Below are 25,587 nucleotides of genomic sequence, written 5' to 3'. Positions count from 1 at the left end.
TTAAGTAATCCGAGTATAACACTCAGCCTCATCCATATCAAGTAACGCTGAACTATCACTTGGTTTTTGCTGCTACCTGTACTGTCTCCACAATCCCAATTACTTACGTTTTTAATTTTCACCCTTATCTTGAAATGCTTCCGCAGCCTGTCTCTACAAACCTTTCCAGCTCTGCCACCCATATCTCAAACACTCTTCATCTTTCATCACCTTTTTTACCACCTTCCCTCCCTCCTGGGTAGACATTCAGAGGTAGAACCCATTTCAGAAACAATATAAAACCCCAGTGGGGAAATGGAGTGTTTGAATCATTCTGGTGAAAGAACCAACAATGATGCAAAATCATCGTCATTAACTTGTGATTGTCATTACACTTCCAATGCAGCTCCAAAACTTTGTTTTCCTTTAAAACATGTTCTTGTTTGCAAACATCCTGAACTTATCCATTTGCTCAAGATTTACATCACCCGTCACAACCTGTGCCTGTTTTGCTCGTTGTCCATTTTTTTCAGACTTTCCTCATTGAGGTAATGTCAGATATCCTTTTGTGCTGTCAGTACGATGCAATTAAAAGTTATAAACTTATGTTGAAAATTCATACAAAGTAGCAAATTTTACTGACTGTAGACAGTGTTCTACACTGCAGTCTTCCACCAGCATTATTGATACCTTAAGCAATAATCTCAAACGGGCATGACTTTTAGGAATGCAATGTGCACATCAGTGACCAGATCAGTATTACTGCCCATCTTTGATTATTCTTAAGAATGAAAGAAAAGGTGAGGTGCATTCTTGAACATTTTCAGTCTATGGAGTATAAATATTCATATTTAAATTTTCTGTAGTGATTTGATAAATTTTGTGGCACACTAGGTCAATTCTTAGAGCAGTTTAGATTAGATTACTTACAGTGTGGAAACAGGCCCTTCGACCCAACAAGTCCACACTGACCTGCCGAAGCGCAACCCACCCAGACCCATTCCCCTACACCTAACACTACAGACAATTTAACTTGGCCAATTCACTTAACCTGCACATTTTTGGACTGTGGGAGGAAACCGGGGCACGCGGAGGAAACCCACGCATACACGGGGAGAACATGCAAACTCCACACAGAGAGTCGCCTGAGGCGGGAATTGAACTCGGATCTCTGGCACTGTGAGGCAGCAGTGCTAACCACTGTGCCACCGTGCCGCCCTCAGATCAGATGTATCACTGTGGGTTTGGTGTAGCTCAGACGAGGGTGGCACAGTAGCTCAGTGGTTAGCACTGTTACCTCATGGCGCCAGGGACCTGGGTTTGAATCCAGCCTTGGGCAACTGTCTGTGTGGAGTTTGCACATTCTCCCTGTGTCTGCATGGGTTTCCTCCCACAATCCAAAGATGCGCAAGTTAGGCGACTTGGCCATGCTAAATTGACCATAGTGTTCAGGGATGTGGAGGTTCAGTGCATTAGTCAGAGGGGAATGGCACTGGGTGGGTTACTCTTCTGAAGGTCAATGTGGACCGGTTGGGCTGAAGAGCACTGTAGGGATTCTATTCTCTCTATATATAAAGACAATAGGTTTCTTTGCACTAAAAGAAGTAAACCCCAGATATGTTTTTGACAATGCAGTGGCTTTCAGAAGGATAAATAAAAACAGAACGTGCTGGAGAAATTCAGCAGGATTTGCAGCCCCTATCCTGAGAGAGAGAGAGAGAGACAGTTAATGATTCAAGTCTACTGTGACTCATTTTTGGATGGGTCTTTCCAGACTTGGTGAGGTTCTCCAGCACTTTCTGTTCTTATTTCAGATTTTTCGACATCCACTGTACTCTGCTTTCAGTCTCAGGACTATCATCATCATTTAGACTAGTTTTTCATTCCAGGTTTGCGAACTAACTGAATTTAAATTCCCTGCCTGTCTTTATGGGAGTTGAACTTAAGTGTCTGGAACTTTAGTTTATGTCCCTTGATTATCAATCCAATAACAGTATCACTCTACTATTATTCCCTGTCAGATTCATATATTCATCACCCATTACTGCTAATGAAGCTTAATTACCTCGACCCCAAGAATAAGGAAAGAAACCTATTGTCCTTACCTCATCTGGCCTATACTATGCATCAAACCCCCAGCAATACATCTGATGCTAATTGGCCTGAGAATAGACCTAGTATGCAACGAAGTTTATCAAGTGATTACAGCAAAGTTAACTATAAATATGTTTTCACTACACAGACTGGAAATATTTAAGAATGCAGCTTGCCTTTGCTTACTTGAGAAGAATTAAGGACAGGTAGTAATACTGACCTTGTCACTGACAGGTACTTGGGCTCCTATTATGTCATGCGCAACTGAGATTACTGCTGAAGATATGGTTGATTTCTATGAACAGGGAGAATGGGTACAGTTAAACAACATTGATAAAATCACTTTTGGAAAATTGCGTGCAATTCTGGTCTCTCTCTCTCTCTCTGAGAGGAAGAATGTTGTGAAACTTGGATGATTTACAAGGATATTGCCAGGGTTGGAGGGTTTGAGCTGTGGGCAGAGGCTGAGTAGGCTGGGGCTGTTTTCCCTGGAGCATCAGAGACTGAGGGGTGACCTTATAGAGGTTTATAAAATCATGAGGGATATGGATAGGGAAAATAGACAAGGTCTTTACTTCCAGAACTAGAGGGTGTAGGTTTAGAGTGAGAAAAGAAAGATTTAAAAGGGACCTAAAGGGCAACTTGTTCATAGAAAGGGTGGTGTGTGTATGAAATGAGCTGCCAGAGGAAGTGGTGGAGGCTGGTACAATTAAAAGGCATCTGGATGGGTGTATGAATAGGAAAGGTTCAGAGGGATATGGGTCAAATGCTGGCAAATGGGACTAGGTTAATTTAGGATATCTAGTCAGCATGGACAAGTTGTACCGAATGGTCTGTTTCCAAGCTGTACATCTCGATGACTCTGACTATATGAGCACTGCTTCAAGAGATGCCAAGTGTAGAGTGTTCATTCAGCTGACTAGGGCAACGTGAAGAGGTGCCTTTTACCAAAAAAACTATATGGTGGTCAGTCATGTTTGTGGCAGCATTCTGCTCTTACACAGCCCTGAAAGACATCACATTTGACATTGCCAGTCATTGCCAAAGTGACTCTGGCAAGCGAAGAGCACTGGCATGGAGGATGATAAAGGAAGAAAATGAAGGCAGAGTTTGTTTGCCATTAAGTACCTTTCGGATTTTCACGTTGCACCAAAGTGATTCACAGACAATTAAGTACTCTTGAATAAAATCTTAGAATCTTTGCCCCTAAGTTATGTTTTCGACTTCTTATCTTCTTTGTTATGGAGATTACTTACTTTGCCTCCATAACATTGTACCATCTCCACCCCCGCTTCATCTGATTCACAGCTGAAACAGTTCTTTCATGTTTTTTTTGTCAGAGATGAGCTGGTTTATACCATTGTGCTGTTGGACAGCTCCACATCACCCATCCTCCTTAAACATAAGCTCATCTGAAACACTGTTTCCATTTCCTGTTTTGCACCAACTCCCACTGACCCACCATCCTTCTGACCTACTTGCAAAATTTCCCTCCCTCATTTGCAAAAGCTTCCATGATTTCTCCCCTTCTTATCACTGTCATCTTTTTCAGTTTTACTTCTGCTGAGATAATTGGCAGTAGTGTCACCAGATATCTAGGATTTTCTTTTCGCATTCCTTCCTCAAAACCCTCCATCTGTCTCTCTCGCTCTCTCTCTCTCTCTCTCTCTCTCCTTTTATAATGTTCCTTAACACCTGCCTTGCTGCCCCAAGTATTTAGTTGTCTATTCTATTATCTACTTGTTTGGTATGAACTTCTGTAAAATCATGCAAAGATGTTTGCTACGCTAAAGGAGGCCTTTCAACCCATCATATCCACTCTGGTCAACAAGGACCTGACTACACTAATCCCATTTTCCAGTGATTGGTCCATCATCCTGAAGACTATAGCAACACAAGTGAATACTTAAATATAGATAACAAATATCTTTTGCCAGATTACACTCAGGGTATTCTTTCATGAGATTGCTGGCTAGGCTACCATTCATTGCCCATCTCAAACTGCTCTTGAGAAGGTGCAGACTTGGAGGAGGAGGTAGATACGTCCACAGTACTGTTAGGATGAGAGTTTCAACATTTAGGAGAGCTCCGGGAATTCCCTCCCTATGGCTGTTGTGGGTCAACCGCCATCACATGAACTGCAGTGGTTCAGGAAGGCAGCTCACCACCACCTTCTCAAGGACAACTAGGGATGGGCAATAAATGCTGGCCCAGCCAGTGACACCCACATCCCGCGAATGAATAAAAGGTTATCAGCTCCAGCGACTGTGAAGGATTGGTGATGTTTCTACTTTGGGATGGTGTGTACTTTGGAGAGAAGATTGGAAGTGTTTGTGGTACAATTGCAACATTTAAAAGGCATTTGGATGGATATATGAATAGGAAGGGTTTGGAGGGATATGGGCCGGGTGCTGGCAGATGGGACTAGATTGGGTTGGAATATCTGGTCGGCATGATTAGATTAGATTCCCTACAGTACGGAAACAGGCCCTTCAGCCCAACCAGTCCACACCGACCCTCTGAAGAGTAACTCTTTGACTAATGCACCTAACCCTAGAGGCAATTTAGCATAACCAATTCACTACGCATCTTTGGACTGTAGGAGGAAACCGGAGCACCTGGAGGAAACCCACGCAGACACAAGGAGAATGTGCAACTTCCACACAGACAGTGAACCAAGGCTGGAATTGACCCTGGGACCCTGATGCTGTGAGGCAGCAGTGCTAACCACTGGGCCACCGTGCCACTCCCCATGGACATGTTGGACCGAATGTTCTGTTTCCATGCTGTACATCTTTATGACTCAACGACTCTATATATCTGCTGCTCTTGGTGACAGAGTTTAGTCAGTGCTGTCAGAGGTGCCTTGGTGAGGTACTGCTGTGCATTTTATAGATGGGTCACCCTTCTGCCACAGTTGGTGGTGGAGAGAGTGACCATTTATGTTGGTGCATGGGTTCCAATCAATTGGCCCACTTTAAGTTGGTATTTCAATGATGTTGAGATTCTTGAGTGGTGTGGAGCACCTTGGCACTTGCTACTATGGTGTAGGCACTATATAAATGTAAGTTGTGAAGGGTGCAGACACTTGAGGGATCTGAGGTGTATTTCTTTCTCCAATTTGATTGATATGAATACCTTGTCATTTTTCATCTTTTTTTTTGAGTTTCTTGGCCAAATTAACATGTTTACCTCTTTATTTTGCTTCCAAGCCCAGCTTGGGAGACTGGATAATTTACGATACAAGAATGAGACGGAATAAATAAAAGCAGTGATGTACGACTGCACCAGACTAAAACTGATTAAAGAGGTGTCCACTGTCAAGCTGTGAAAGAACTGTCAGAACTGGATATATATGTGTATCTAAAGCTTATATTATAAAGCAGGAAAAAGCAAAAAAAAAATCCAACTTTTTCGATTTTTTTTCCCCCTGGTTGTCTGAACAGCACCACCCAATGCAGTTTAAAACTGCACTCGTTGCCATAGATCTATAGTATTGAGCCCACACAGCACCTCCCGAGAAAGGAGGGAATCGGTAAAAGAGCTGAGCCGTTTCCATGATACATCTTTCTGAAAGAAAATGGTTTGGTGGGAATGATACCCCTGCCGAGATACTTGTGACAGTGCCCCATCCCGGAGCCCGTTTCTTAACATCACGGTGCCAGGGTCTCGGTGAACGGCTTGTCTTCAGGGAATGATACACTCCAGCGGATTTCCTTTGTGAAAGGATTTCCTCTCTCTCCCTGCACCAGTGATGATAGCGACGCACCAGAAAGTAAACACGCAAACCAGCAGCCAGGTAAGCAAAACTGTACGTATCGTACCCCAAGAAGCTATTGTTATTGTGCTTTAGAAATCAAATACAAAAAATCACCATCTTGCTCTGCGTGAATTGGGAATCAACTTTTACTGCTTTGAACTCTCGGGACGCCGAAGGGAGGTGAAAGTTGCCACTCTGTAAACTCGTGGACTCTTCTGCTGTGTTCCTGTGTGGAGTGTGTGTATGTGTGTGTGACGGGCAATGCCACTTATCCCAATCCAACCCTTGACAAAAGCGAGCATGCGGATGTTGAATTGAAATGTAGTTTCCCTTCACAATGACTAGAGACAAGAAGCCCAGTGGTTTGATGGGGGCTTGGACGTGTGGTGATAGTGGTGGTGGGGGTGATCTTTCAGTGAAGTTAGTGAACGGTGCAAAAGATCATCCTTACCCGGAGAGAGAGAGGCTTGGTGAACGCCTTGGGGTGGTGCAGTTAGGGGGAAGCGAGTTGAAGTACCTGCGGGAGAAAAGATAGGATGGCAGGATTGGATAATGTAGCCAGCCGCTCAGGAGCATGCAGAGAGAGCTCCTTACCCGCAGATTGGTGACAAATTCCTTCCTTTAACCCGGCGCCCTCTATAGGAGATCTGTCCCCTGTATGGGCTGGGCCAGTAGTAGTATGGCTTTGTATCAGTTTGGTTTCAACACAATCTAATCCAGGAGAAGACAAGGTCAAGAGCTGTCTTTTAGGCTTGATCTTTATTATAACATTGATGATTCTTTGTGAACACAGAATTATTATGTGCATGGTATTTGGAAATCTACATCATTACAAGACGACTCTATGAACTCTACTGCCTAATACTAGTCAGTCTACCTTGTACGTTCTTCAGCATGCGTTTCAGACATTCAAGTGGCTAGACTTCAGACTTCTGCCTTGCTGTCAGTGTGTTTCGCCTAACCCCACCTACACTGTGCTATTTATGCCCAGTGAGTAGCAGCTCCTTGACCTCATTGCAAGCATCAGGGTCCAAAAGCCCTTGCACAACCAGAGTACCTCCTTCATTAATTTGAAGAATTTTTACTGAGATAGACAGTTGGAATTAGGACATGTAAAGAATAAACTGTTTAACAGTATCAACAAAGCTGTGCCTAGGTATTTCTGTATCTAAGTTGGTGCTGTAATTGACAACATATAATTACTTGTTGAGTATATGTGACAATAAAGGCTATTCTATGTTGTTCTATCAATCTATATAAAGGAAGCAAAGCAAGGAGGATTGCAAATGGAGAGGAAGATAAAGAACCAGAAAAATATTACAGTACTTTTTCTAAATCTCCAACAGTAAGTAATTTGAAGTGTCAGTGGTTGTTTAACTGTAATTAAGACTACCCAAGCTGTTAGCAATCCATTTAAATAGTGACAGACAAACCTTTATTTATTCTGGAAATTTGGGTGTCTAGTGGGTAAGTAGAAATATGGAACATATTCCATGCAGTTTTAACAGTCAGTCAATTAAGCAAAACGTCACTACCTTCTGCCGGAGTAGAGTAGCTCAGAAGTCTCTTCATTTTCACATCCAGAAAATGGCGTCCAGTTTACTCTTTCCGCGCGAGTTGATAACTTTGCCGTTACTTCTTCCACAAATTCTGGACGTGGGTGTGTGCATCTATGAATGCAAATACGGTCATCAGCTTCCATGACAAAACTATGTCTCAAACTGACATTTGCAATGATTGAGCTGTTAGAGACCCAGACATTGCGAAATAGAGACACCGAGTTGAAACTTTTAATCTTGTACTGACCAGGACTTGGACAGAAGAAACCAAACTTAGAAAATGAGCAACAATTTACACAACATGGGGAGAGGTTATTGATTAATTGCACGGTAGTTGGCAAGAACTGCCAATTTTAATAATATGATTGAACTCGGGCCAGGAAGGTGGACTCTGGCCAAGACCTTAAAGTAGGAATTGCAGCAGAGATTGGCAGGATTCACAATGCCTTTCTCAATGAAAGAGATGCAATGTACAGATATATTCCTTTTACCTGCAAAGGGCAGGGTTCTGCCCGTGAATGTATGTAGCCTTTATAGACAATGAATAAAAATCACATTGCAAGGTTAACTGATAATTTTGCTTTGGTTGCTGGTGTAATTTTTAGCATGGTCAGGATAACTTAATAAATGTTTTCCAATTGCAGAATCACATCTGATGTCAGAACCAGTGTTATGAGTATTTTATCACTTGGTGGGAATGATACGGCAGAAAATAATTGCAAAGAATTACAGAGAAGTGTGAGAATGATAGAACAGCTATAATGAGAATGCAGATTGGTGATGTTTTAGTGTAAGGAACAGAGAGGGGCAAGAATTTCGAAAGCTTAGGAGATTTTTCTACACAAATGTGTTTTCAGATCATTGAGGAATGAAGGATATCTAAATCTGGTTCTGGGGATGAGGTAAATCAAGTGAATTAAGTATTAGATGGGAACATTTAGGAGACAGTAATCATTGTATTATTAGGTTTAGGTTAGCTGTGGAGCAATACACAGTAAAATAGTAATTAATTAGATTGAGCCAACTTTAGTGAGATGACACCAATCTGGTCCATTGAACTGGAAACAAAGACTGGTCGGGCAAAATTGGAACTGTGTCTTTAGAGAGGAAATAATTGTGGTACAGGTGAGGTCCATTCTGACAATGGGAAAAAGAGGGCAATCAAATCCAGATCTCCCTGGATAATGAAAGAATTAAAGAATGAAATATAGGTAGTAGGGTATAGACAAGGTGAATGGCAGGTATGTTTCCCCCAGGGTGGGAGATTTTAAGGCCAGAGAAGAAAGGTTTGCGAAGAAAGGTTTAAAAAAGACAGGAGGGGCATTTTTCTTTTACATAGACAGTGGTTCATGTGTGGAATGAACTTCCATGGAAGTGGTGGATGCGGGTGTAGTTGCAATATTTATAAGACATTTAGATAAGTACATGAATAAGAAATATTTGGAGGGTTATGAGCCAAGGACAGGCAAGTGGGACAAGTTTAGTCGGAATGGACAGGTTGGACCGAAGGGTCTGTTTTGTGCTTCATGTCTTGATGATTTCACAACTCTATGACTCCACATAAAAGAGAAAGGTAAAGAATAATGCTCAGGTGGTTAATAGAATTGAGATGACAGAGGGTTTGAGGGGGAAGTGAAGAAACAATGAGGGAGAAATAGAAGGGGGAATATAAAAAGAGACTGGCAATCACAATCCAGATCAGGCTTTGGGTCCGCTATGTGGATGACACCTTTGTGATCATGAAACACAACAAATTAGAAGAAACCCACAAGCACATAAACATTAACCTTACCCTGTATAAAGTCCACGAAATAACAAGAAAACAATAATAGAACCCCTTCCTGGATGTCACAGTAGAATGAGAACTGCAGACCAGCGTCTACAGGAAAGCCGCACACAGTGACCAGATACGAAAAAGTGATCACTGCAGATGCTGCAGATTAGAGTCAAAACGTGTGGCAGTGGAAAAGCACAGCCGGTCAGGCAGCATCCGAGGAGCATGAGAGTTGACGTTTCAAGCATAACCTCTTCATCAGGAATGTAGGGAGTGCACAAGAGGGGCTAAGAGATAAATCAAAGGAGGGTGGAGCTGGGGGAAAGGTAGCTGGGAATGCAATAGTTAGATGAAGGTGGGGGCTGATGGTGATATTTTGGAGCGGCGGGTGGAGTGGATATGTGGATAGGAAGATGGACAGGTAGGACAGTTCAAGAGGGCAGTGCCAAGTTGGAGGGTTGGATCTGGGATAAGGTCTGGGAGGGAAGATGAGGAAACTGGTGAAATTGGCATTGATTCCATGTGGTTGCCACAACCCCACCGCCCTGTGGCAGAACACTTCAACTCTCCCTTCCACTCCACCAAGGACTTGCAAGTCCTGGGCCTCTTTCACCGCCAAATCCTAGCCACTTGATGCTTGGAGGAAGAATGCCTCATCTTCCACCTTGGGATCCTCTAACCCACACAGAATCAATGTTGATTTCACCAGTTTCTCCATTTCCCTTCCCCCAACTTATCCCAGATCCAACTCAGCACCGTCCTCTTGATCTATGCTACCTGTCCTTCTTCCTTCCCACCCATCCGCTCCACCCACCACTCCAGCCTATCGCCATCAACCCCCACCTTCATCTCCCTATCGCATTCCTAATTATCTTCCCCCAGCTTCACCCTCCTCTGGTTTATTTCTCAGCCCCTCTTATCCGCACCCCACCCCCAATGTTCCAGTTGAAGAGCTTGTGCTTGAAATGTTGATTCTCCTGCTCAGCACTGTCCGCATGACTTGTCCTACCTGCCTATCTCCTTTTCCACCTATCCACTCCACCCTCCTCCCTGACCTATCACCTTCATCCCCTCCCCCACTCACCCATTGTACTCTATGCTACTTTCTCCCCGCCCCCACCCTCCTCTAGCTTATCTCTCCACCCTTCAGGCTCACTGCCTTTATTCCTGATGAAGGGCTTTTGCCCGAAACGTCGATTTTACTGCTCCTCAGATGCTGCCTGAACTGCTGTGCTCTTCCAGCACCACTAATCCAGAATCTGGTTTCCAGCATCTGCAGTCATTGTTTTTACCATGGTGATGAAATGTCTGAGAGCGAACCTACCAGCCCAGTGAGCATGTGTACAACCTGAGACTGGGAACGAACATAAACGGGAATTGCGAAAGTTCTTTTTCGGCATGTAACAAGTAAAAGGTGTTAGAAAGAGGAATGTGGCCAATTGGAAGATGGAGGCATGGAGCACTGCTGGAATATTAAAACAAAACCTTCCATCTGCCTTACTCAGATGCCACAAAGAGGAGGTAGCTGGGATGCTGGATAGCTTAAGATTGATTTCAAAAATGCTATTGGTTCAGAGTGCTGCACTTAAAGTTGGTAAGATGCCAATAATAGATAAAATGGTCACAAGAGCGTTAAAGGAAATAAATTAATAAACTCTGGGGCCACTGTCCATAATCCTCCTCAGATACAGGGATGATGGCAGAGAAATGCTGAACTTTTAAAAACTTCATTCATAGGGTGTGGGCATCACTGGCTGGGCCAGCATTCATTACCTATCCCTAATTACCCAGAACGCGGTTCAATTGAATTATTTATTGTCACTTATATAGTAATGAAAAGTATCTTATGTCACCATGCTCCTGCGCCATTTTGACTTACAGAAGATATTGAGATATAAGTCAGACATTAACATATAAGAGTGTCAACCACATTGCTGTGGGTCTCGAGTCACATGTAGGCCAAACCAGGTAAGGATAATAGACGGGCAGGAGGCTGGAAGAACACAGCAAGCCAGGCAGCATCAGGAAGGACAGGCAGGAGGCTGGAGGAACACAGCAAGCCAGGCAGCATCAGGAGGGGAAGAAGTCAACGTTTCGGATATAATTCTTCTTCAGAACTGTAAGAAGGGTTGCACTCAAAGCATCAACTTCTCCCCCTCCTGATGCTGCCTGGCTTGCTGTGTTCTTCCAGCCTCCTGCCTGTCCCTCCTGATGCTGCCTGGCTTGCTGTGTTCTTCCAGCCTCCTGCCTGTCCCTCCTGATGCTGCCTGGCTTGCTGTGTTCTTCCAACCTCCTGCCTGTCCCTCCTGATGCTGCCTGGCTTGCTGTGTTCTTCCAGCCTCCTGCCTGTCCCTCCTGATGCTGCCTGGCTTGCTGTGTTCTTCCAGCCTCCAGCCTGGTCCCTCCTGATGCTGCCTGGCTTGCTGTGTTCTTCCAGCCTCCTGCCTGTCCCTCCTGATGATGCCTGGCTTGCTGTGTTCTTCTAGCCTCCTGCCTGTCCCTCCTGATGCTGCCTGGCTTGCTGTGTTCTTCCAGCCTCCTGCCTGTCCCTCCTGATGCTGCCTGGCTTGCTGTGTTCTTCCAGCCTCCTGCCTGTCCCTCCTGATGCTGCCTGGCTTGCTGTGTTCTTCCAGCCACCTGCCTGACTACTTTGGATTCCAGCATCTGCAGTTTTTTTTTGTCTCAGACCAGGTAAGGATGGCAGTTTCCTTCCCTCAAGGACATTAGTAAATGAGATTGGATTTTCTTAACAATTGACATAGCTTCATGGTCATCATTAGATGTTTAATTTTATAGCATTCAAATTCCCCTAAATGTCAAGATGGAATTCAAACCCAGTGCCCAAAGCATTCGCCGGGTCTCCAGATTAATAATGCCTCTCAGCCATCGACTCCCCATTAATATTACAAAAGTTTTACCATTGTTCAAAAGATGGTGTTAAAGATAAACCCCGAAACTGACAGTCAGTTTGTTTAATCTAAAAACAGAAAGAACCAGCGATGCTGGAAATCAGAAGCAAAAACAGAAATTGTTGGAGAAGCTCAGCAGAAGAAATCAGAGTTTATGTTTTGGGTCGAATGACCCTTCCTGAGAACTTTGTTTGTTTAATCTTACTGGTTTGTCAGCTTTTAGATATGAAAGTTCAAACAAAATGAATAGATACTTGGGCAACTTTGGAATAACTGCAATTTGTTACAGTCAAACTGTTTTTCAGCAATTTGCTTAAGTTTTGATGATGTGTGTCAATTTTGATGAGGGTATGGGGTTGATTTAATGCACACAGACTTGATAAGGTGCCGTGTAACTGGATGGCCAACAAAAGCTGAGTCGATGATATAAAAGTAGGAACATGCTGTGAAATTCACTGGCTGATAAGATTCGAAGAGACGTCAAATGAGGAAACTCAGAAGAAACGTCTTTACCTGATTTGATTTGATTTGATTTGATTTATTATTGTCACATGTACCTAGATACAGAGAAAAGTTTTGTTTTGCATGCAGAACAGGCGGATCATGCCATACAAAGATTTTTGGGTGATTGATCAGAGCGGGGAATACAGAGTTATGGCTTCAGAGAAGTGCATGAAAACTAAGATCAACATGAAATTTGAAATTTCAGAGGTCCATTTAAAAGTTGAATAGTAGCGGAAAAGAACCTGTTCTTGAACCTGTTGGTACATGTGTTCAATCGTTTGTATTTTTTGTCTGATGGAAAAGTTTGGAAGAGATTATGACCAGGGTAGGAGGTGCCTTTGATGATGTTGGCTGCCTTTCTGAGTGTAGGTGGAGTCAGTGGATGGAAGGTTGGCTTGTGTGATGGACTGGACTGTGTTCACAACTCTCTGTAGTTTCTTACGGTCCTGGGCAGAGCAGTTGCCATCCCAAGAGTGGTACCTGGAGAGTGATGTGAATGTGGACCTCATCGCCATGTGGAGTAATTGAGGCAAGTACTCTAAATTTGATAGTCTAATATTCAAAGCTTACAGCTGATGTAGAGCTTGGACTATATAACTGAGATAGAAATATTTTGTGGTGAAGAGACAGGGGAGACAAGAAGAAAGCTTACCCCTGAAGGAGGGATGAATGACCAGGGGGAAGAATGTTTAGAGGCAGAACATTTAGAGGAGATGTGAGGAAAAGCTTTTTCACCCAGAGGCTTGTGGGAGTCAGGAGCTCACTGCCTGTAAAGGTGGTAAGACAGAAACCCACCTAATCTTTAAGGAGTATTCAGATGTTCAATTGCAATATCAAAGCATAGAGGGCTATGAGCCAGGTGCTGGAAAAATGAGATCAGAATAGTTAGGTGATTGGTTTTGACCAGCACAGATGAAGAGTCTTTTTCACGGCTTTTGATCTCTATGACTCGATGACCACATGGTGAAATGAGCAGCATAGTAATAAACTTCAAGAGGGTGCAGACAGGCTCACTGAATAGGCAGAAACATGCAGATTAAATTGAATGCAGAATCATAGAGGTGGAAACAGCATGAAACAGACCCTTTGGTCTAACATCCATGCCGACCAGATATTCTAAGCTAGATTAGAGTGATGCTGGTAAAGCACAGCAGGTCAGGCAGCATCCGAGGAGCAGGAAAATCGACATTTCTGGCAAAAGCCCAACCTAGTCCCATTTGCCAGCACTTGACCCATATGCCTCTAAATCCCTTCTATTCATATACCCATCCAGATGCCTTTTAAATGCTGCAATAGTACCAGCCTCCACCACTTCCTCTGGCAGCTCATTCCATACATGCACCACCCTCTGCATGCAAAAGTTGCCCCTTTGTTCTCTTTTATATCTTTCCTCTCTCACTTTAAACCTATGCCCTCTAGTTCTGGACTCCCCCACCCCAGGGAGGAGACTTTGTCTTTTTATCCAATCCATACCCCTCATGATTTTATAAACCTCTATAAGGTCACCCTTCAGCCTTCGACGCTCCAGGGAAAACAGCCCCAGCCTGTTCAGCCTCTCCCTTTAGCTCCAACTCTCCAAACCTGGCAACATCCTTGTAAATCTTGTCTGAACCCTTTCAAGTTTCATAACATCTTTCTGATGGGAAGGAGACCAGAATTGCACGCAATATTCTAACAGGGGCCTAACCAATGGTCCTGTACAGCCTCCCAACTGCTATGCTCAATACTCTGACAAGTAAAGGAAAGCATACCAAACACCTTCTTCACTATCCTGCCTAACTGTGACTCCACTTTCAAGGAGCTATGAACCTGCACTCCAAGGTCTCTTTGTTCAGCAACACTCCCTAGGACTTTACCATTAAGTGTATAAGTCCTGCTAAAATTTGCTTTCCCAAAATGCAGCACCTCATTTTTATCTAAATTAAACTCCATCTGCCACTTCTCAGCCCATTGGCCCATCTGATCAAGATCCCGTTGTAATGTGAAGTTACCTTCTTCGCTGTCTACTGCACCTCCAATTTTGGTGTCATCAGCAAACTTACTAACTATAAATCTTAAGCTCACATCCAAATCATTTATATAAATGAAAGTAGTGGACCCAATACTAATCCTTGTAGCACTCCACTGTTCATAGGCTTCCAGTCTGAAAAACAACCCTCCAACACGACCCTCTGTCTTCCACCTTTGAGCTAGTTCTGTATCCAAATGGCCAGTTCTCCCTTTAATCCATGAGATCTAACCTTGCTAACCAGTCTCCCATGGGGAACCTTGTCGAACGCCTTACTGCAGTCCATAAAGATCACGTCCACTGCTCTGCCCTCATCAATCCTCTTTGTTATTTCTTCAAAAAACTCAATCAAGTTTGTGAGACATGATTTCCCACCCACAAAGCCATGCTGACTATCCCTATCAAACCTTGCCTTTCCAAATACATGTACATCCTGTCCCTCAGGATTCCATCCACCAACTTGCCCTCCAACGATGTCAGGCTCACCGATCTATAATTCCCTGGCTTGTCTTTACCACCTGTCTTAAATAGTGGTACCACGTTAGACAACCTTCAGTCTTCCGGCACCTCACCTGTGACTATCGATGTTACAAATATCTCAGCAAGAAGCCCAGCAATCACTTCCCTAGCTTCCACAGAGGTCTTGGGTACACCTCATCAAGTCATAGAGATGTACAGCACAGAAACAGACCCTTCAAGCCAACCCGTCCTTGCCGACCAGATATCCCAATCTAAACTAGTCCCACATGCCCATATCCCTCCAAACCTTTCCTATTCATATATCCATCCAGATGTCTTTTAAATATTGCAATTGTACCAGTCTCCACCACTTCCTCTGGCAGTTCATTCCATACACGTACCACCCTCTGTGTAAAAAAGTTGCCCCTTAGGTCACTTTTATATCTTTCCCCTATGCCCTCTAGTTCTGGATTCCCCCAACCCAGGGAAAAGCTTTTCTCTATTTATCCTATCCATGCCCCTCATGATTTTATAAGCCTTTATAAGGTCAACACTTGGCCTCCAATGCTCCAGGGAAAACAACACCAGCCTATTCAACCTCTCCCTACAGCTCAAATCCTCCAACATGGAACGTGGAACGTTACAGCGCAGTATAGGCTCTTCAGCCCTCGATGTTGCACTGACCCGTGAAATTACTCTGATGCCCATCTAACCTATACCATTCCATTCTTATCTATATGTCCAATGCCCATTTAAATGCCCTCAAAGTCAGCGAGTCCACTACTGTTGCAGGCAGGCCATTCCACGCCCCTACTATTCTGAGTAAAGAAACTACCCGATATCTGTCCTAATCTATTACCCCTCAATTTAAAGCTATGTCTCCTTGTGTTAGCCTTCATCATCCAAGGAAAAATGCTCTCACTGTGCACCCTATCTAACCCTTTGATTATCTTATACGTCTCCATTAAGTCACCTCTCAATCTTTTTCTCTCCAACGAAAATAGTTCCCTCAGCCTTTCCTCGTAAGACTTTCCTTCCATACCAGGCGACATCCTAACAAATCTCCTCTGAGCCCTTTCCAAAGTTTCCACATCCTTACGATAATGCTGTGACCAGAACTGTATGCAATACTCTAGGTGCGGCTGCACCAGTGTCTTGTACAGCTGAAGCTCTGGAGCCCAATCCCTCTACCAATAAACGCCAACACACCATCTGCCTTCTTAACAACCTTATCAATCCGGGTGGCAACTTTCAGGGATTTATGCACCTGGACACCGAGATCCCTCTGTTCATCTACACTGCCAAGAATTTTACCATTAGCCCAGTACTCTGCATTCCTGTTATTTCTTCCGAAATGAATTACCTCACATTTTTCCCGCATTAAATTCCATTTGCCACTTCTCCATTCAGATCCCTCTGTAACCTGCAACATCTTTTGGCACTATCCACAACTCTGCCTACCTTAGTGTCATCTGCAAATTTACTAACCCATCCTTCAACGCCCACATCTAGATCATTTATAAAAATGACAAACAACAGTGGCCCCAAAACTGATCCCTGCGGCGCACCGCTGGTAACTGAGCCCCAAGTTGAACATTTTCAAAATGCAGCACCTCGCATTTATCTAAATACACCTGATCAGGTCCTGAGGATTTATCCACTTTTATGCGTTTCAAGACAGAGATATCTGAAGTTATTAATTTTGGGAGTAAGACTGTGGAACGATGATCTAAATTAGAAGGATTTAATTCCAGAGGAGAGGGTGCAGGTGGAGGGAGCTGGGGGTACACGTGCACAAATCAGAGAAGTAACCGTACATCTTTCCAAAGTAGTTCATAAAACATTTGGGATATTGAACTTTTATGAGTGGAGCCGTAGTACACAAAAGGAAGAAATTTAGGTTCGGCCTTTCCAAAAAGGCTAGTGTGACCACATCTGGAGTGTAGCATTATGTGGAAGTGCCAGTGTTGGACTGGGATAGATAAAGTCTGAAGTCACACGACATCAGGTTATAGTCTGACAGGTTTATTTAAAATCACAAGCTTTCGGAGCGCTGCTCCTTTATCAGGTGTGAGGAAGGGACTGCGCTCTGAAAGCTTGTGGTTTTGAATAAACCTGATGGATTATAACCTGGTGTCATGTGATTTCAGACTGGAGTATAATACATTTCGGGACAGGGACGAAGGCATTTGAGAAACTGCAAGCAAGAGTTGACGGGATGTTCTCAGTGAAGAGAAACTTCAGATTTTTATGTGAATTGGAGATGCTGGGCTGAAGAGAAGATTGGGAGGAGTGATCGAAGTGATCAAATTCGCGAGTGCTCTGGACAGACCAGAGGGGGAAGAACTGTGTTCCCATTGGTGGGAGGAGCACAAATCAGATCTAAATTGTTTGCCAATAAAATGCACTGGCAACGTGAAGACAATCTTTTGTTTGAGCCTGAGAATGTTGGAGAGGTAGATTCAGTCAAGGTATTCACTGGAAATTGGATGGATAAGAGAACATTTGCAGCATTGGGGGGAAAGGTTGGGGGTGTGGTTTCGATGAGTTTATCTGAGATGATAGGCTGACTGTTTGTTGTGACCATTCTATCTTGGTTCTTCTATTATATGAAATGGAGGTGCCAGTGTTGGACTGGGGTGGACAAAGTCAAAAATCACTCGACACCAGGTTAGAGCTAAAAGTGTATTTGAAAATCCAAGATTTCGGAGCACTACCCTGTCGTCAGGTAGCTGGTGTGGCAGGATACATGGGACACAGAATTTATAGTAAAAGATCAAAGTCGAATACATTTCATCAATTGTAGGAAGGATGTTTGGGGACAATTAAGTTTGAACAATTAGGATGTTTTAAAATGTCAAACATCTTACTTAAGCTTATATTCCAAAATACCAGTCTTTTTCCTTCCTACCAGTGCATGTTCAAACACAGAATTAAACCATCCTGTACGGATATTTTAAATCAGCCTGTTATGACACATCTGGAGCTGGTGAGGATTGGAACAAAAACAGGAATTTCTGGAGAAGGTCAGCAGGTCTGTGGGGCGAAAGTAGAGTTAACATTTTGGATCCAGTGATCCTCCTGAAGAAATGGTCACTGGACCAGAAACGTTAACTCTGCTTTCCCTCTCCACAGATACTGCTAGACCTGTTGAGTTTCTCCAGCAGTTTGTGCCCTTGTTTCAGATTACCAGCATTTGCAGTTCTTTGGTTTGTTTTTGTCAGGTGGGGATTGAACCCAGACCTTCTGGCTCAGAGATAGGGACAGTAGCACAGCACTACAAAGATCCTACCCCTCCCATCTATTCTCCCCTCAACAATAATAGGATTGCCCAGTTGGGAATTTGATGATTTGGCTCTGACTGTTGATTAAAGGAAGTTTCTCTGCTGGTTGAGAGGCCAATCAAAAGACTCTATTTATGAAATCATCTAAAGGAGAAGATGCCACTGTGTGGGTGCTCTCGCTGCCAGATTGTAACAAAAGGGACTTGATCTTCAGCTCTATGGGGCTCTCAGAAATAAGACAGACTCCTATGGTCTCTCAACAGGGAGAGGAGTTTAAATGACAGTAAAGAAAAAGCACAATCTGGAAGTCATGTTTTCCCTGCTGTTCGACCAATGATAAGTTTAATTTTCAAAAAGATACTGTATGAGGGATATAGGTATTGCTGGCCAGACTAGCAGTTATTGCCCAGAGGGCAGTTCAGAATCAGCCATGTTTCTGTTGGTCTGGAGTCACCTATAGATCAGACCAGACCAGACAAGGACAGTAGATTTCCTTCCCCAAAGACATTAGTGAACCAAATGGGTTTTTACAGACAATCAACAATGGTCACCATTAGACTAACATTTGGGGTTGTACAGGATGTTGGTGAGGCCTCTTTTGGATTACTATGTCCAGTTCTGGTCTCCCTGTCACAGGAAGGATATTATCAAACTGGAGAGCGTTCAGAAAAGATTGACCAAGTTGTTGCCGGGAATGGAAGGTTTGGTTATAGGATGGGGCTGGATAGGCTGGGACTTTTCTCACTGGAGCGTAGGAGGATGAGGGCTGACGTGATAGACGTTTTTAAAATCATGAGAGGTATAGATAAGATGAATGACAGGTGTCTTTTCCCTACGGTGGGGTATTTCAATTCCAGAGGGCATATGTTTAAAGCAAGAAGAGAAAGATTTAAAAAGGACATGAGTGGCAATTTTTTTATACAGGGAATGGTTTGTGTGTGGAATGAACTTCCTGAGGATGTGGTGGATGTGGGTACAGTTACAACATTTAAAAGATGTTTGGATAAGTACATGAGTAAGAAAGGTTTGAAAGGATATGGGCCAAATGCAGGCAAGTAGGATTAGGTTGGGATTATTGTCAGCATGGACTGATTGGACCAAAGAGTCTGTTTCTGTGCTGTATGACTCTATGCGAAGGCTGAGGGGTGACTTTACAGAGGTTTACAAAATTATGAGGGGCATGGATAGGGTAAGGAGGCAAAGTCTTTTCCCTCTGGGGTCGGGGAGTCCAGAGCTCGAGGGCATAGGTTTAGGGTGAGAGGGGAAAGATATAAAAGAGACCTATGGTGCAACCTTTTCACACAGAGGGTGGTACATGTATGGAATGAGCTGCCAGAGGAAGTGGTGGAGGCTGGTACAATTGCAACATTTAAGAGGCATTTGGATGGGTACATGAATAGGAAGAGTTTGGAGGGATATGGGCCGGGTGATGGCACCAACACCTTTTACAATGGCAGTAAGATTTCCCTACTCTTAAACTCCATCTTGCTTGAAAAAAGGACCAACAAACCATTATCCTTCCTGATCACCTGCTGTACCTGTCTGCTAGCTTTCTGTGTTTCGTGCACTAGTATGCTTGAGTCCCTTTGTGCGGCAGTTTTCTGCAGTTTTTCTTAATTTAGGTAAGACTCCATTCTTTTGTTCTCCCTTCCAAAGTGAACAGCTTCACATTTTCTCACATTATATTCCATTTGCCTACTTTTTGCCCATTTACTTAACTTAGCAATACCTCTTTGTAAACAATTTGTATCCTTCTCGCAACCTGCCTTTCTGCCTATTTGGCTACAGTGCATTTGTTTCCTTCCTCCAAACATTAATATATTGTAAACAGTTGCATCTCAGTGAAAACCCGCTGCTTGCAGGTTGCCAACCTGAAACAGAACCCCTTATCCAGTAAAGTACCGCCTTTTTCAGATGGGGTGCTCCTCGAAAACTCATAAACAAGTGATTTTCGTAAATAGCAAATATGGGAGAACGAATGTGCACAGTGACAAGTACTGTCTGTTCCAGAAAGCAAATTTTAATTTAATATTTCTTTTTCTTTAAAACTGCCGATAATTGAAGATTAAATTTACAAAGGGTGAAAAGGTGTACAATTTCAACATTTAAGAGGCATTTGAATGGATATATGAATAGGAGGGGTTTGGAGGGATATGGGCTGGGTGCTAGCAGGAGGGACTAGATTGGGTTGAGATATCTGGTCAGCATGGACGGGTTGGACCGAAGGGTCTGTCTCTATGCTGTACATCTCTATGACTCTATGACTATGACGTTATGTTCATTGAATTCAAACCTCACCACCTACCATGGTGAGATTTGAACCATATTTTCTAGACTATTAAGCTGAGGTCCTTGATTATTAAAATATAATAAAGACTGCTGATGCTGGAGATCTGAAGCAAGCAAAAACAGAAATTGCTGGAGAAGTTTTGCAGGTCTGGCAGCAACTGTGGAGAGAAAACAGAGTTAACGTTTCGGCTCTAATAACCTTCAGAACTCGAAGCAGCTTGGAAAATGTCGGATTTGTGCTGATGGTGGGGTGTGCAGGAGGAAAAGAAGTGAGCACGTGCGTGGAGATGGAGTCCTGGCAGTCAGAGAAAAAGGGTAAGACAGACAAAGGGATTGGTAATAGTCAGCCAGGAAAGAAGAGTACCTCGATAGGTGATTATCCCATCATCCCATTATCGGTTTGGAAACCCTATGAAAGAAAAGATGATATGCAGGAAGTCCTTTAGGCTCATGCAGCCCACTGTATTGTGGGAGAGTTCTGAATAGGATTTTTGAAGCTGTCTTGCAGCATTTCTGTCACTGCCTACAGGAGTCACTTTGAACTAATGTGAATGTTGCTGTTGATCAGTAATTATTCCCAGCGCCACAAAGGAGGCTAGCTGGTGTTAATTCACACATCCCACATTCCCCGTCTACCAGGCAGCCCCATTGGAATGATAGCACATACCTGACAGTGAGCAGGGAGTGCAGGAAAGAGTTTGAAAATGAAACAGAAGAGAAAAGGAAGCTGCTTCCACAGTGAGGAGGATGGGAGAACAGAATGAACAGTAGGGGAACCACACAGGGGGAATGTTAGAATACTTTTGAAAGCTGGCGAGAGAGGCAAATCCTACAAAGAGCAGCCAGGTAAAGCAAAATTATCGCCTGGAGGTGGAGAATCAATGAAGGGACATCGATTTCAATGTAAAAGTTTATTCATTTAGAAGTCAACTTCCCTTGCGGGTAAGGGCTGACTTCAGGCAATCTTTACAAATAATGTTTCCAAGAAATTACAAAAGAAGACACAGTGGGACGAAATGCTGACCAGTAGAACAAAGCAGGGTGTAGGATCCCAAATGGGGCTGTATGTTGAAACTTCAGGGCATCATGAGGTGACAGGAAGGGAGGCAATGGCCTAGTGGTATTATCACTAGACTGTTAATCCAAAGACCCTGGTAATGTTCTGGGGACACCGGTTCAAATCCCACCAAGGCAGATGGTGGAATTTGAATTTGAATTCAAGAAATATCTGGAAATCAGGGTCTAATGACTACTATAAATCCATTGCCAATTGTTGGAAAAACCCATCTGGTTCACTAATGTCATTTAGGGAAGGAAATCTGCTATCCTTACCTGATCTGGCCTGCATGTGATTCCAGACCCAAGCAATGCGGTTGACCCTGAACTGCCCTCTGGGCAATTAGGGATTGGCAAGAAATGCTGTCTAGCTAGCAATGCCCTCATCCTGTGACAGAAGCTGAGGCAGCAATCACCCAAACCCCTCCTCACTCACTGTCATTGACACCTTTCTCTCTCTCTGTCTGCCACCCAATGCTTACCAAGGGACCACAACAATCTGCAAACCACAAAATGGGGTCATATGGAAAAATGTTCAGGAAGCACTGAACTTGGGTCTTCAGGTTTTCAAGTTTCACTGTCAAAGTAGTTAGAGTTTATTCATAACATAGATGACATGTCGCATTTGACTTTTTTTTATATTTGTTAATGAGATGTGGGCATTGTTAGCTTACTCATCATGTATTGCCCATCCTTAATTTCTCCTTGAACTGAGTGGCTTATTCGGTCCATTTTGGAAAGCAGTTGAGAATTAGCCACATCACTTTGAATTTAGAGTCACACGTAGGCCAGGCTAGGTAAAGACAGCAGATTTAAGCAACAGTCTGTACAGTATTAATTTGGGTCTTTCAAATATTGCTCCAGTGACACCTCTGTGCCTTCCCCGATCTTCTTGTTGTGTATATTAGCTCAGGATTTGGAGGTGACGGTATTGTTCTGAGTTGGACAAAGTTAAAAAACCACACAACACCAGGTTATAGTCTAACAGGTTTATTTGGAAGCACTAGCTTTCAGAGCGCTGCTCCTTCATCAGGTCAACCACCTGTTGAAGGAGCAACGCTCCGAAAGCTAGTGTTTCCAAATAAACCTGTTGGACTATGACCTAGTGTTGTGTGATTTTTAACTTTATGTGAGCTCAGTTAGTTGATTTGAGTTTCATAGCTGGTGGGCACAAAGCTTGTGGGTTACAAGTCTTGAAATTTGGCAATCCACAGTATCTCTCAAAAGAATGGGAGAGTTGATCAAATCTGTTCTCAAGTGTCTCCGCCTGTAATCTTGCAGGGTGCATGAGTAGCTGTCATAATTAGAGCCAAGAATGACTTTCCAAATGCTTTTCAGAACATTTCCAATGTTTTTGTATTGACCAGACAACTGCTCATATTCTGAACATGAGTCAGACTGGACTTGAAACATTAACTCTGTTTCTCTCTCCACAGATTCTGAGTTTCTGCTGAGTTTCTCCAGCGTTCTTTGTGTTTGTTTCTGAAATATCTGCATAGAGGCTGGTTTCCCGTCATCAAGTTGCAAGCCGTGTAAAACCCCCTCACCTCCATCCCAGGCCCCAAAGGATCCCTCCACATATGGCAGATTTTTCTGCATATCCAAATTCCTCATCTACTGTGTCCGTTGCTCTCGATGTGGTCTTGTCTACATTAGGGAGACAGAACGCCAACTTGCAGAATGTTTCAAAGAACATCTGCAGGACACGCGCACTACACAACCTTACTGCCCTGTGGCCAATCATTTCAATTCCCCCTTCGCCAAGGACATGGAATGGAATCCCTACAGTGTGGAAACAGGCCCTTCAGCCCAACAAGTCCACACTGACACTCTGAAGAGTAACCCACCCAGACCATTCCCCGAATCTGATACTTACCCTGACTAATGCACCTAACCTATACATTTCTGAACACGATGGGCAATTTAGCACAGCCAATTCACCTAACCTGCACATCTTTGGACTGTGGGAGGAAACCAGAGCACCCAAAGGAAGCCCACACAGACATGGGGAGAATGTGCAAACTCCACACAGACAGTCGCCCAAGGCTGGAATCGAACCTGGGTCCCGAGTGCTGTGAGGCAGCAGTGCTAACCACTGAGCCACCATGCTGCCCCAGGCATGCAAGCACTGGGCCTCCTCCACTGCCAAATCTGAGCCACCCAATGTCTGGAGGAAGGACATCTCATCTTCTGCCTTGGGACCCTCCAGCCACACGGAATCAATGTAGATTTTGCCAGTTTCCTAATTTTCCCTCCCCTGACCTTATCCCAAATCCAAATTCCTGATTCATTCCTGAAGAAGGGCTTATGCCCGAAACGTCGATTCTCCGGTTCCTTGGATGCTGCCTGACTTGCTGCACTTTTCCAGCAACACATTTTCAGCCCTTATCCCAAATCCAACCCTCCAACTCAACACCACTCTTGAACTCGGCCCACTCTCCAACTCTTGAACTGTTCTACCTGTTCATCTTCTTTCTCACCTAACTGCTCCACCCTCCACTCTGACCCCCCACCTCCATCTACCTATCCCACTCCCTCGCCCCCCTCCTCCCATTTATCTCACAGTCCTTTGACTCTGATCTCCAGCATTTGCAGACCTCACTTTCTCCTCCTTTATTTTTATGTGCACAGTACATGGGCTCTGACCAGCCAGCTCAGAGCCAGTCCTTGGAATGATTCCCCTGTTTATATTGGTCAGCCAGGGCTCCCTGATTTATCCAATTAACAGCCCCAATCAAGGATCTCACAGTCAATGAGATCCACTTGGTCCTTGTTCCAATCACTGCTGTTTCATTGCCAGCGTCTGCAGTATTTTGCTTCTATGCCCATACTCTAATACAGGTTGAATAAAATATATAAGTATGGCTTGAGAGGGAATGGTATTTCCCTCTTTTGAAGCAGGTTATGACAACTGTCAGGTTGCTTAACAGGACAACTGGTGTGGACATCCCACTTTAAATCTGCTTCAGTAAATGTACCGAACAATATAACAGTGTCATGATGTTGGATTGTGATGTCAATCCTGGTTAAAAATGAGTGGTTTATTTTGAGCAAGATCCAAGCCAATCATTGAGCAGAAACCTAGCCACTCTTCTTTGTTGTCAGATTTTATTAATTGCTCAGGATCGAACTTGTTTCGTACTCCAGTTCCATCTATTCCCTCTTTATATCCACCCTGTCAATCCAGTCCAATTTACCTCATTACCAAATTAGATTATTGCAGCCTTTTTAAGGTTAAGGTACACTCTGTTTACTACAGACCAGTCATTAAGTTATTCAGAAACATCAGGGTGCTATGATGGCTCAGTGGTTAGTATTGCAGCCTCACAGCACCAGAGACCTGGGTTCGATTCCATCCTCAGGCCTGCACGTTCTCCCTGTGCCTGTGTGGATTTCTGTTGGGTGCTCCAGTTTCCTCCCAGTTCAATGATGTGCAGGCTGGGTGGAGTGGCCACAGTAAACTACCCATAATGCTCAGAGGCGGGCAGGTTAGGTGCATTAGCCACGGAAAATGCCGGAATTAAGGTAGAGGGATGGGTCTGGGTTGGATGCTCTTCAGAAGGTCTGTGTGGATTTGTTGAGCATCTTTCCACACTGTAAAGATTCTATTCAATCTAGCATGTGTTATTCAGTGTTGGTGCTGCACTTTTTGATATATTTAATATGGTGAATTCCATTGTTACATTAGCCCAGAGTCATTAATCATAACAAGGAAAACAATGAGCCCAATCTTAGTTCTTTGGGATATGTATGTGCATCCGCTTAGAACTTTATTGGCAAACTTGACACATCACAATTTGAAATGAAATCACTTATCCAAGAAACAAGAGAAAAATCTATTCCTGTATGTTTGAATTTTGAGATGGTGATTGATGTGATTTAATATTTTGAAGAAATTGATCCCAACAGATC

At 43.7% G+C, this 25,587-nt stretch overlaps 1 protein-coding gene across 2 annotated transcripts in view; it reads left to right on the top strand.

Moving 5' to 3' along the window:
- dpp6a (dipeptidyl-peptidase 6a) overlaps positions 1–25,587 on the top strand; it is a 1,528,415-nt gene that overhangs the window by 246,179 nt on the left and 1,256,649 nt on the right. The window contains exon 1 of one of the 2 annotated variants that reach the window (XM_043690729.2): positions 5,677–5,872. The exons of the other annotated variant lie outside the window; for it this stretch is intronic. Within the exon in view, the coding sequence (XP_043546664.2) occupies positions 5,828–5,872 (45 nt within the window). The 5' untranslated portion in view covers positions 5,677–5,827. Of the gene's footprint in view, positions 1–5,676; positions 5,873–25,587 lie in introns of those variants that run through there. 2 annotated transcript variants of the gene reach the window in all.

The sequence above is a fragment of the Chiloscyllium plagiosum genome, unplaced genomic scaffold (genome assembly GCF_037043375.1).
Source record: "Chiloscyllium plagiosum isolate Xiang-an unplaced genomic scaffold, Cpla_swu_hap1 HiC_scaffold_5, whole genome shotgun sequence".
NCBI lineage: Eukaryota > Metazoa > Chordata > Chondrichthyes > Orectolobiformes > Hemiscylliidae > Chiloscyllium > Chiloscyllium plagiosum.
This window is presented reverse-complemented; position numbering and strand designations above follow the sequence as displayed.